This window comes from Agrilus planipennis, unplaced genomic scaffold, assembly GCF_000699045.2.
Source record: "Agrilus planipennis isolate EAB-ADULT unplaced genomic scaffold, Apla_2.0 scaffold1, whole genome shotgun sequence".
Taxonomy (NCBI): Eukaryota; Metazoa; Arthropoda; class Insecta; order Coleoptera; family Buprestidae; genus Agrilus; species Agrilus planipennis.
In genome coordinates, this window is record NW_020442466.1 from 3,742,058 (window position 1) to 3,753,740 (window position 11,683).

At 31.6% G+C, this 11,683-nt stretch overlaps 2 protein-coding genes across 4 annotated transcripts; both read left to right on the plus strand.

The window, feature by feature from the left end:
• Positions 1-1,475: 1,475 nt before the first annotated feature.
• Positions 1,476-2,251, plus strand: LOC108732981 (1-phosphatidylinositol 3-phosphate 5-kinase-like). Its single transcript, XM_018464003.2, has 4 exons — positions 1,476-1,603; positions 1,662-1,850; positions 1,904-2,131; positions 2,229-2,251. Exons 1-4 carry the CDS (start codon positions 1,495-1,497, stop codon positions 2,249-2,251), a joined length of 549 nt encoding a protein of 182 aa, XP_018319505.1. The 5' UTR covers positions 1,476-1,494.
• A 75-nt stretch (positions 2,252-2,326) lies between these two features.
• LOC108734220 (1-phosphatidylinositol 3-phosphate 5-kinase) lies at positions 2,327-10,327 on the plus strand. 3 transcript variants are annotated; one of them, XM_025981092.1, is made up of 20 exons: positions 2,327-2,878; positions 2,934-3,123; positions 3,176-3,437; positions 3,489-3,698; positions 3,753-3,964; positions 4,496-4,744; positions 4,803-4,991; positions 5,045-5,280; positions 5,342-5,609; positions 5,685-6,251; positions 6,318-6,457; positions 6,540-6,832; positions 7,027-7,440; positions 7,494-7,804; positions 7,858-8,133; positions 8,195-8,699; positions 8,952-9,205; positions 9,295-9,621; positions 9,686-9,847; positions 10,053-10,327. In XM_025981092.1, the coding sequence occupies exons 1-20, from the start codon at positions 2,573-2,575 to the stop codon at positions 10,247-10,249; spliced, it is 5,568 nt and encodes a 1,855-aa protein (XP_025836877.1). In that variant the 5' UTR covers positions 2,327-2,572; the 3' UTR covers positions 10,250-10,327. The 3 variants fall into 3 exon arrangements, with proteins under 3 accessions (XP_025836877.1, XP_025836876.1, XP_025836879.1); XM_025981091.1 differs by having other exon boundaries at positions 5,685-6,457; XM_025981094.1 differs by lacking the exons at positions 2,327-2,878; positions 2,934-3,123; positions 3,176-3,437 and having other exon boundaries at positions 3,608-3,687; positions 5,685-6,457.
• The last annotated feature ends 1,356 nt before the right edge of the window (positions 10,328-11,683 follow it).

Consider the following 11,683-nt stretch of genomic DNA (forward strand, 5'->3'; position numbering starts at 1 on the left):
TAATAAATATAAAATAGATACTGTAAACATTGCAGTAATAAATTAGAAAAGTGTATTACGTTCTGTATTACCTTGCACTTCAATTACAAATATGACAACTAATTGTATAGTTCTGGTAACGAAAGCCTTTTGCTTAAAAATTTTCTTTTACAACTGTAGGGCTTCGAAAATTTCTTTCCATAGACCGTTAAGACTTCAATGAGAAGTAGTTTATAAATTTCTTTGGGTAAATTTTCTTTTAGAGCCATTAAAACATATTTGGGATCAACACAGAGTGATATCGCTCTAGCAAAATGCTCTACTGCTTTTTCAAAATTCTGCTCTTCCATTAAAATTTCGGCCATTCCAATTTCTTTCAGAAAAACAACTTGATCGTCGCCATCACCGTAAATATCTAACGTAAAATCTGGAGATTCTCTAAAAGGAAAATTGTCTGCTGGTAAATTATGCTGAGTTTCTTTCTTTTCGTAGTTTAACGATTTTTTACTTCTTTTACGATGGTAATAAATTGAAAACACTAGGAATATTGTCCCAAACAAAGTTACAGTGTATACAATATGAGATTTCTGATTATTTATAGACGATTTCATTAAGAACATTTTGATAATGTTTGACAATAGTTACAAAATATGACAAAAATTCGTTTACTGATCGATTATTTTTGACACATCAGTGATACATGCACAAAAAACTTTGGTTTTTTTATTTCATTCTATCAAATCCTAGCAAATAACTGTTGATTTATTAACTAAATATTCTGATACAAATTACGGATTGATTTGTGAGATTGTAATCCCTTCAGACTTTTTTAAAATCCCCGCTTTTTTTAATTTGAATTCCATAAACAATTGTTGATAACGACAAACAATTATTAAGTGATTACAAAGAAATTATATTGAAGATTACAAAAGTTTGATTTTTTTGAATTAAAAGATCTGAAGGGACTAAAAAATAGAATAGTAATAATAAATTGAACCAAATGTCTTGATATCTTTCGAGATATTGATTCAATTTGGTCTGTTTGTATGCAGAGAGACTTAGAAACTAATCTGCTTTACAGAAACACACATAAGTGCGCTTATTTCATAGCCAGTAATAAAAGAATAACAAATTTTGAAATAAACCTGAAGTATTAAAAACAAAATATGAAAAACCAAAAAGTGCAGGTCGATCTTTGGAAAATGTTTTTTTCTTCGTGTGTGTACCTCATTTTAGCTTTTACGGTTTGGATTTTGTTGAAGCTGATAAATGCATGTATTTGGCTCCCCAGTTACCTAGAAAAACAATCTAAAGAAATTGAAATGAATGGATTACAAGAGGTGCTTAAAACGTGTAAATTGAGGAAAAAAGCTGAAAAGAAGGAAAATTAGCATTTTGTAACTCTTATTAAGCTTTTTACCGCTCCACTGGTTATCTAAAGCAGTGAAATGGAAATTAATTAATATAAAATTAATAAATTATTTTTTTCNACCTGCTCATACTGAAAAAAGTTCAATGAGCGATATTGATGAAAACGATTTTGAAAAAGAAAAATTTATCTCTATTCAGGAGGAAACTCCCGAAGTTCAGCCCTCAGAACAACGAGAACACGCTCCAGAAAGTGGTAATTAATTTTTTTCTTGTACTTTTAAAGTTTAACTAAATATCTAAAAATTGATTAGGTTGGCATAATGCTGTCCATCTTCGCGAAGAACATGACGAAAAATTAACTTATAATATTTTAACTGCGAAATATGAAGATCATGAAGAAACATTAGCAAAACAACTCCTTGCATCAGAAAGCTTGTCTTTGTCTTGGTGGGATACCCTTAAACTTCTTGTTCATGAAGTTATAGATGTTATCAGACCTGGTAAATACTTTTGTTTTTAAAACGGATTCTTTCTCTAATTTTAAATTTGGTAGATAAAAACCACAACGCAGACGATATTGACATCAGGCAATACGTTCAAATAAAAAAGATACCGGGAGGTGTTAGAAACGAAAGCAAACTTATAAAGGGTTTAGTCTTTACAAAAAATATTACACACAAGAAGATGCTCGCAAAAATTGATAATCCAAAAATACTTTTGCTGGAATCTGCAATCGTTTATCAAAGGACTGAAGGAAGATTGATGTCTCTAGAACCAATTCGTAATTGTATTATTATCATTTGTTTTCTGTGTGTGAAAAGGAAATGTAACAAAAAAACTGGAGAATTTACTTTTTAAAATTGAAAAAAGAGCGCCAGTGCTTGTGTTCTTCCCCATTTAATAGTTCAAAGTTTTCTTCGTGATATATGTGAACTACTGTTGAATAATAGAAAATTAACTACTTGACAACTGATGTCAGCTGACTGTCAGTTTTACTCATATTGTTTTCTTAAAAATTATTAATTAGGTAATTGCTATTGTGATTGTTTATCGAAAATGGGTGTCTTCTACAGTTGTAAACTATTTTTACAATTATTGTATTTAGTTTGTGCAGTAAATCATACAAATAAGAGTACATAAATACGTGTTGAAGAACAAAACAAAATTATAACCCCACTTCAAGCAGAAAAATCTTGATCAGAAGTTGTATATTAACAAGAAAATGAATAAAAACCTTCAATCACCAACTAAATTAACTGAATTTGCTCCTCTTCAACCTTCAGAAAAAAATGGTATGGGAAATTTCTTCTCGAGATTTTTAAATTTCAAAAAGAATAATGGAAATGAAGATTCTTCTAGTAACGAAAAGAAAAGTGATAAAGAGCAGGAATCCCTTCCCTCTTGGGCTGTTGATAAATCTGACGACCAAAGCTTAAGTGATAATTATTATTCAATTGATATTAATGATGGTAGAAGTTTGCCTAATGTATTAAAAAGGATAAGCAATCTCTTAGTTTTAAAAAGTAGTGTAGGTTTTTCACCATTTATAAAGCATTACATTGTAATTAACAATTCTGTTTCAGAATTTACAAGCATACTCAGATACTGAATTAAAGCAGTATTGGATGCCAGATTCTGTTAGCAAGGAGTGTTACGAATGTAGTGAAAAATTTACAACCTTCAAAAGGAAACATCATTGTAGAGTGTGTGGTCAGATTTTCTGTTCTCAATGCTGCAACCAACAAATACCTGGGAAAATATTTGGATGCACAGGTTAGTATTATTTCTTGCAAATGAAATATTAAATTAATTCAATTTCTTTAAGGGGATCTCAGAGTGTGCACCTACTGCTGTAAAGTTGTACTTTCCTATCTGCAGTCTCCAGATGTTGGTGCAGAGTTAACAGCAGATCTTAAAGCATTACAAGAAAGTTTACAGAATAAATATGGACCATTATCACCGGCACCTTCATCTTACTGTAGTGCACCTGCTAATGGTGCCGCTGCAGTTTCAGATAGTTCATCAGGAACTTTGAAAAGAAAAATATCTATTGGGTATCAAGAAGAGAAATTTGGTTTAGACAGAGGGTAATTTGTTATTTTGTACACATACTTATTGTTTAATTTAGTTTTCTTTAGATCTGTACCTAATGTTTGTCTTTCACCTGAAGAAAAATGTAGAGTGTTACAACATTCCACCAGTCTTCGAAATCTTTATGAAGAGATGTGTAAAGCTGCTACTGGTGTAGCCCTTCAGTCACACAGATACAGACTTCGAACATATTATGATTGCTTTCTTGGTTCTGCCCTAGTAGACTGGCTGATTTTTCAACAAAAGGCAAATAACAGGTTAAAAAAAGGATACAATTGTATATTGTGTGTATTTGTATATTTTTGATTTAGAATTCAAGCATCAGCTCTTTGTCAAGCACTCTTAGATGGGGGCTACATTGAATGTGTATCTGATACAATGTCGTTTGTTGATGGATATGCATTATATAGACCATGTTTTACTCTAGAAATTGATGACAGCCCAAATTTACCCCCTGTAGAAATTCCTATACAAGATGAGCCAATTTGGATGCAGCAAATACCCCAAGACTCCAGTGCAACAGGTAATTGTCTTTTTATTGACTCCTTATTGTTTCCTTGGCACAAGTGTAGTGGTTTTTCGTTAATGACTGAACTCATTAATTAATTAAATTAACTTTTACTGTTATTTGTTAAACATATAAACACATACTTTTAAAAATAACTAATTGCTTTTTATTGAAGTTGTACTGAAATTGTACAAGTGAGTTTAGTGTAAAATGCTCTCTATTNAGTGGTTTTTCGTTAATGACTGAACTCATTAATTAATTAAATTAACTTTTACTGTTATTTGTTAAACATATAAACACATACTTTTAAAAATAACTAATTGCTTTTTATTGAAGTTGTACTGAAATTGTACAAGTGAGTTTAGTGTAAAATTGCTCTCTATTTTCCCTCGAAATATCGTCTTATCTTATCTATATAATATTCATTTAGTAGTTAAAATTTATCCTCTTTAAATTGGTTTACATATGGCTTTATTTTTTATATACGTTATAATTTTAATGAAAAAGTACGTAGTCTAGAATAATTTGTCAATTTATTAATTACAGATTCAGATAATGAACATGCAGTACCACCATCTACAAAACAGCAAGGCTATTTAAGTTCTTCATCTTCTTATACTTTAGATTTAAATATCGGAGCTAATACAGTTTATTTATCAAAACCTGCTCATACTGAAAAAAGTTCAATGAGCGATATTGATGAAAACGATTTTGAAAAAGAAAAATTTATCTCTATTCAGGAGGAAACTCCCGAAGTTCAGCCCTCAGAACAACGAGAACACGCTCCAGAAAGTGGTAATTAATTTTTTTCTTGTACTTTTAAAGTTTAACTAAATATCTAAAAATTGATTAGGTTGGCATAATGCTGTCCATCTTCGCGAAGAACATGACGAAAAATTAACTTATAATATTTTAACTGCGAAATATGAAGATCATGAAGAAACATTAGCAAAACAACTCCTTGCATCAGAAAGCTTGTCTTTGTCTTGGTGGGATACCCTTAAACTTCTTGTTCATGAAGTTATAGATGTTATCAGACCTGGTAAATACTTTTGTTTTTAAAACGGATTCTTTCTCTAATTTTAAATTTGGTAGATAAAAACCACAACGCAGACGATATTGACATCAGGCAATACGTTCAAATAAAAAAGATACCGGGAGGTGTTAGAAACGAAAGCAAACTTATAAAGGGTTTAGTCTTTACAAAAAATATTACACACAAGAAGATGCTCGCAAAAATTGATAATCCAAAAATACTTTTGCTGGAATCTGCAATCGTTTATCAAAGGACTGAAGGAAGATTGATGTCTCTAGAACCAATTTTAATGCAGGTAGGAATATTTGCTGATTTTATATTTATCTTAAAAATATTTTTAAATTATTTATTTTCAGGAACACGAATATTTAAGGAATATTGTTGCTCGAATTGTTGCTTTGCAACCAAATTTGGTTTTGGTACAGAAAAACGTATCTCGATTAGCCCAAGATCTTCTACGAGAACAAGGAGTCACTTTGATAATGAATGTAAAGCAAAGCGTTTTAGAAAGGATTTCTAGATGTACCCAAGCAGACATTGTAACCTCCATGGATGCTCATATTGGGAAGCTTCGAGTGGGAACTTGCAAGAGCTTCTACATTAAGACATTTTTAACTGATAAAGGTAAGTTATTTTGATTTACCTAGGGCATTATTTATGAATTAATTTTTTATTCTGGAAATAAAATTTGGTTTTTAGGAAAGAGTAAAACTCTTGTGTTTATGGAAGGTTTACCATTTCCTCATTTGGGAGGTACGATTCTATTAAGGGGTAGTTTTCAATCAGAGCTTTCTAAAATAAAAAGTAAATTATCTTTTATCATATTTGCTGCTTATAATTGGCGCTTGGAAAAATCATATTTAATGGACGAATTTGTCATGCCACCAAATCCATCAAATGAATTCTTTGAAGACAGTACTGAGAATTCGCCTGAACCGATCGATGAGAGCGAATTCAATCAGGGCAAAGATGTTTTAAAAGTCTTAAGAAAGGATAAAGAATTGCCACAAAAGAAGGAAGAATTCTCTAGTTTCGATAATGATGAAGTATTTTTTTCGAATAAGAAATTGGAAAAAAGTTTTAATGAAAATAATTTCAATAACAACGAAAGTAATAAAAAAACTGTGGAATCAGAACAGCAATCTCCAAACATGAACGTTTCGACATTTAAAGACCCCCTTCAGTCAGCCAAAACGGAAGAGAACTTGGAAAAGTGCGGATCTCAAACTTTATCAGTGGCAGAATTGCCCTTTTTAAATAATTTCCGTAAGACGCTTGACGACGTTGTTTTGTGTATTTCTCCGTATATTGTCCTTCCCTTGCCTTATTTAGAGACTGAGACTGGAAGGAAGTGCAAGCTGAGAAAATTTTTCCCTACCGTCATTTATCACAGTGTTCTTTTCGAAAATAAGAAGAAAATAAAATTTAACAAAGAATCTGAAATAAAAAAACAGGTAGCAGAAAATGAAAAGGTATAATGCTTAATCTTGGCTGATTTTTTTGACTAAAGCGAAAAAGTTAAATTCCAAATTTTTACATTCTTATTATTTTTAGCTTAAACCTATTCACCCATTTCTCACTACAAAAATTACCACGACTGTCGATGATGACAAAATTCAAGGTCTTTTGGCCCACTTTAGAGCTTGTGGAGGCAGAATTCAACCAAAATCTGTCACAGAGGGTAATGAAGATGAAAATGATCAAAAGAATATTAAGCAAATGTTGCGTTGCAGCACACAGCCTTTTTTGGATGCTTTGGACATAGTAAACCATCAAAAATTAGCAGTTTTATTTTGTTGTTTCAGTAGTCAGTCGAATAACGCACCAGCTTTTTGTGTCAATCCATGGTATGTACAAATTAAAAGAAAGAAAAGTGTATTTCGAATTTACGACTAAGGCATTTAACTTTATTAAAAAATACAGTGATATCGAAAGCTACAAATGGAAGAAACGTAGATTTTAGTAACCGTTTTTACTTAGTCGACGAAAAACTTAAAATACTATAAGAAAAAACAGGTTTTATTTATTTTTATCCTTTTAGGGTATTTTATATGACCTTTTATGGAATAAATGACATTCCTTTGGGTTGTTTTCTTGAAAGATATTGTTTCCGTTCAACTTATAATTGTCCATCGAAAACGTGTGATACTCCCATGGTCAAACACGTTCGTCGTTTCGTTCATAACGGTGGCTGCGTAAGTATTTCATTGAACACTTTCGAAAATGAATATGGAGAAGATAGTATTATAACATGGACTTGGTGCACCAAATGTCAAAAAGTATCGCCCATAGTTCCTCTATCTGGAGACACTTGGTCGTTTTCTTTTGCCAAATATCTCGAACTAAAATTCTATGGAGGAATTTACACAAGAAGAGGTTTCTCTGGTTGTAAACATAGTATACATCAAGATCATTATCAGTATTTTGGATATAAAAATATTGTAGCTTCTTTCAAGTGAGATTTCATTTTACTCTTAAAAACTAAGTTTATATTTTTTAATTCTGTAGGTACAAACCAGTTCAGTTATGGGAAATATCTCTCCCTCCATTTCTAATAAACATAGTGTACGACATAGAAACTAAACAAGTTACTATGATCGAAGAAGTTAAGGTGTTAGCTTCTAAAGGTCACGAGGTGTTTTCTTTTGTTGGAGAGAAATTGTCCGAGTTACCCATGGATGGCGAGAATTTGAACAATCTTAAGCACATCTTGATGAAAGAAAAAAGTACTTTCAAACAAAAAATTGAAGAAGTTCAGATCAAACTCACGTCTCCAACATTAGAGAAAAAAGAAATAAATTTTGAAGAAATTACTAAAGGTACAAAGTTATTAATATTAATAATGGCACTTGTAAATATTTTTTTCCCGAAGAAATCATCGCGGCTGTTTGGACCATCGACGATTCTCTAATGAAAATAAAACGTTTAATAGCAGAATTCACAGAGCAGTGGAATCTACGTTTAGAAACTTTAACGAAGAAGAAAGAGAATGAGAAAAGAAGGGAAAAGACCACCAACTCTAACTCTGACAGTCCTAATTCAAATGATAACAGAATGTTACAGATACTCACAAATTCGGATGAATCAGCGATCGAATCTCACAGCCCTGGTGTCACTAAAAAAATGAAAAGTTTGGACCAGTCAGATGGTACTTACTCTACTTTTATTAGTATATGTTAGTTTTGTAATTTTTTTATTTTCGTATCTAGTTGCCAACGAATCCAATCTTTTATTAAAAGGACATCAAAGATCTCAGTCAGACGGCACTACAATTTCTCAAAATGAAGATAGTTATGATGGCAAGAAGGAAACAGACAGGAAGACAGTGAAAAATATCTTGTCGCAATTTCTCCCTTCTTCCACCGCAACAACTTTATTGCCAAATCCATTTAGTCTTCATGAACATTATTCACTGCCTGCAGGAGTGTATACACCACTAGTGGTCTACGAAAACGAGCCGAGCTCTATAATTGCGTACGCTCTAAATTCGTACGATTATAAAAAGTTTTTCGAAGAAATAAAGGCAAGAAAGTCGCAAAGTGGAGAACTCAGTCCCAGTCCAATTGTTAAGAGGAAAAGTCAAGACAGAGATAGAAATGATGTAAATGATTTAACCACATCGATTGAAAAGTCTGGAGGAATTTTGTCTTTTTTAAGGAGCAAAGAATCAAAACAAGACTTAAATCTGCCCAGTCATTTCAGTAATGATACCAGGTACGAAATTGTAATACATATAAAAGGTAATGGGTAATAAAGAGAAGCCAAACTGTAAATTAATAGTTATTCACATAATTTCTTTCCTGTTTATTGTTAAAATTGCTTATTTGTGATTATAAATTGTTGAACTTCTATACTTTTTATAAAATGGCTTACCTATACTATACCATTTTAATTGATTTTAAAATTTCTTTTAATATAGTAATTGTTATTTTATTTTCTTTTAATACAATAATTATTATATTTCAGTGGTAACCCAGATGAAGTAATAGCATTTGAAAAAAATTACGAAAACAAAAATAACAAATCGACTCATGTAGACGTTCAGTTTCAAGATAGTTCCTCCAATTTTTTTTGCCGGGTGTATCATGCAGAAAAATTTGCTTCGTTAAGGAAAATAGTCGTACCAGATGGAGAAGAAGCTTATATAAGATCATTATCGAGGTGCGTCCAGTGGAATGCCAGAGGAGGAAAATCAGGATCATCTTTTTGCAAAACCAAAGGTAAATAACTTTTTCCTGGTTGAAAATTTCGTTGATCATTTCGAAATTCCTGTTTAGTATATCTTTTCTAATTTTATTTATATGTCCAGATGATCGTTTCATCTTAAAAGAAATTCCGAAATCGGAGATACAATTGTTTCTGGACTCGGCTCATAATTATTTTGCATACATGCATAAATGTCTGTCAACAAATCAGCCCACTCTTCTCGGAAAAATTGTTGGAATTTATCAGATTATATTCAGAAACGAACACACGAACATTTCCCTCAGGACAAACTTACTTGTCATGGAAAATTTATTTTACAAGAGGTCCGTAACCCATAGGTTTGATCTGAAAGGGTCCATGCGAAATAGATTAGTCAATCCTGATGATGGTGACGGAGAGATAGTATTATTAGATGAAAATTTACTCAAAAGTAAGTATACAAATAATCAATATCTTTTTTATGTCGCTATTTAAGTTCATATTTTTTTTTTCAGTGACTTGTGAAGCACCGTTGTACATTCTTCCACATTCCAAGGCAGTATTAACGGCTGCAATTCACAGTGATACTGAATTTTTGTCTGGTCAGTCTGTGATGGATTATTCTCTTTTAGTTGGACTGGACTCCAACAATAAAGAGCTGGTTTTAGGCATTATAGGTAAGAATACATAAAAACAAAATAATATGTTGTTGAAAATACTCCCACAAGCATCACATACTTTTTCTTGATTCTAAATGTCAAAAAAATTGCTATATTAAGATACATTTTTTGTTTTTGGTTTGGTGTAAGGAGGCATAAAATGTAATTAAACATGCGAAGTCATCGAATTGGCTCATTTTGTTTATTATTCCATTTCTTGCAGATTATATAAGAACATTTACGTGGGATAAAAAATTAGAAACGATGGTGAAGAAGTCTGGAATTTTAGGAGGTCAAGGAAAGTTACCAACCATCATATCGCCTGAGGAATACAGGAAAAGATTCATTGTAGCGATGCATAGGTACTTCCTTGAGGTTCCAGATCACTGGACTGGTTTAGGCAGAGGCTTAGAATGTTAAGTATTATGTAGAATATTTAAAAATAAGAATTAATAATATTTTCCATTTCTTGTTGTCATTTAAAATAATTTACTTGATATTAATGATGGTAGAAGTTTGCCTAAGTAAGTTGACGCACTTTGTAAATTAAAAAGGTGGCGATTTTAGATTCCATGAAGATTAAATCGTGCGCTACATGGATCGATTCAATTAATTTTTTACCGTCCGTGAATAAATACTTATCAAGGTTACCTGTTATGTGTTTTGTCGCCATTTTCCATTGTATTTTCTCTTTTGACCTTGCCCAGATTAAAGTAGTTTACGTAAGAGACCTTGTATTCCGAATTCAAATCTAAAGGGCCTTCAAGACTGATCAAACTCTCCGGTACCTTTCGTTTACCACGATATTCGTACTGAAACGCTTTATTGAAGTCATTGAGATATTATTTCTATTTCAAACAATTTACTCTACCTGAGATATATTCTCTTTGTTGACGCCATCTACAGATCCGCCAAGAATGTGGAAATTCTTAAAGCATCTTTGATATTCCGATAACAAACCTTTAAACGATCCTTCCAAAAGATGCAGGTTGTCTTTCGGATGATCTGCAATACTAATTACAATTACAAGATCAACTTAGAAGCGATAAGAACTATTCATCAATGTAATTCACGATCAACTAATGATAACGCCAAAAGTTTTAAATATCGTTCCTAACTGATTGTGAATGATTTTCAAAGACTATTAAAGTGTGAAGTAAGCATAAGTTAGAGTTAAAGATTTTTAAATAAATTTGACCATAAAATATTGTTACAATTTTTGCCAGTCTTCTACATGATTTATCAATTTAATACAGCCAACTATTTACGTTTTTGTTGTCACTGCCGTTTGTTTATCATCATAAATGACATTAAACTATTCCAAAACAATATTTTATTTTAATAACAACATTGTGGATTAAGAAAATATTGCATCTACTTATTTTGTACTTCATCACATCCGAATGTATCTTACCAGCAATTTTTTTCCTGCAATAATGGTTCAATTCATCTACGGTTATTCCTGGAGGAAATCCCGACGCCCAGAAGTCTTTACTTCTAGCGGTATACACACAGGAATCTGACATTGATCCGCAATCTTCCTCATATTTTCTGAACAAGGAAAATTTTAATTAAACAATCTCAGTTATATATACTAACAACTGCAATAGGCGTATTTCTAGATGAGATACAACTCCTAATAATCCTTATTACTAAACACGTCTCTTTAATCGTTTCATGACTTAGTTGTTACACTCATCCTGCTTTATGTAAAGATACATACAATTAGATTATAGTTACGTGTAATTTTACCTTTAAAACGATAGTACGTACAATTACGCTGTCTGAACTAGATTGTAGATTTTATCATAGTTTAAACATATCTCGAACGGTTAATTCAAAATATCGACAACC

Bases quoted from the DNA above. Each gene is read 5' to 3' on its own strand.
- LOC108732981 (XM_018464003.2), top strand. From the start codon at position 1,495: ATGAGCGATATTGATGAAAACGATTTTGAAAAAGAAAAATTTATCTCT. The intron at 1,604-1,661 runs GTAATTAATTTT...AAAATTGATTAG, and splicing joins AGAACACGCTCCAGAAAGTG to GTTGGCATAATGCTGTCCAT. The intron at 2,132-2,228 runs GTAATTGTATTA...AAAGAGCGCCAG, and splicing joins GATGTCTCTAGAACCAATTC to TGCTTGTGTTCTTCCCCATT.
- LOC108734220 (XM_025981091.1), top strand. From the start codon at position 2,573: ATGAATAAAAACCTTCAATCACCAACTAAATTAACTGAATTTGCTCCT. The intron at 4,745-4,802 runs GTAATTAATTTT...AAAATTGATTAG, and splicing joins AGAACACGCTCCAGAAAGTG to GTTGGCATAATGCTGTCCAT. The intron at 4,992-5,044 runs GTAAATACTTTT...TAAATTTGGTAG, and splicing joins TATAGATGTTATCAGACCTG to ATAAAAACCACAACGCAGAC.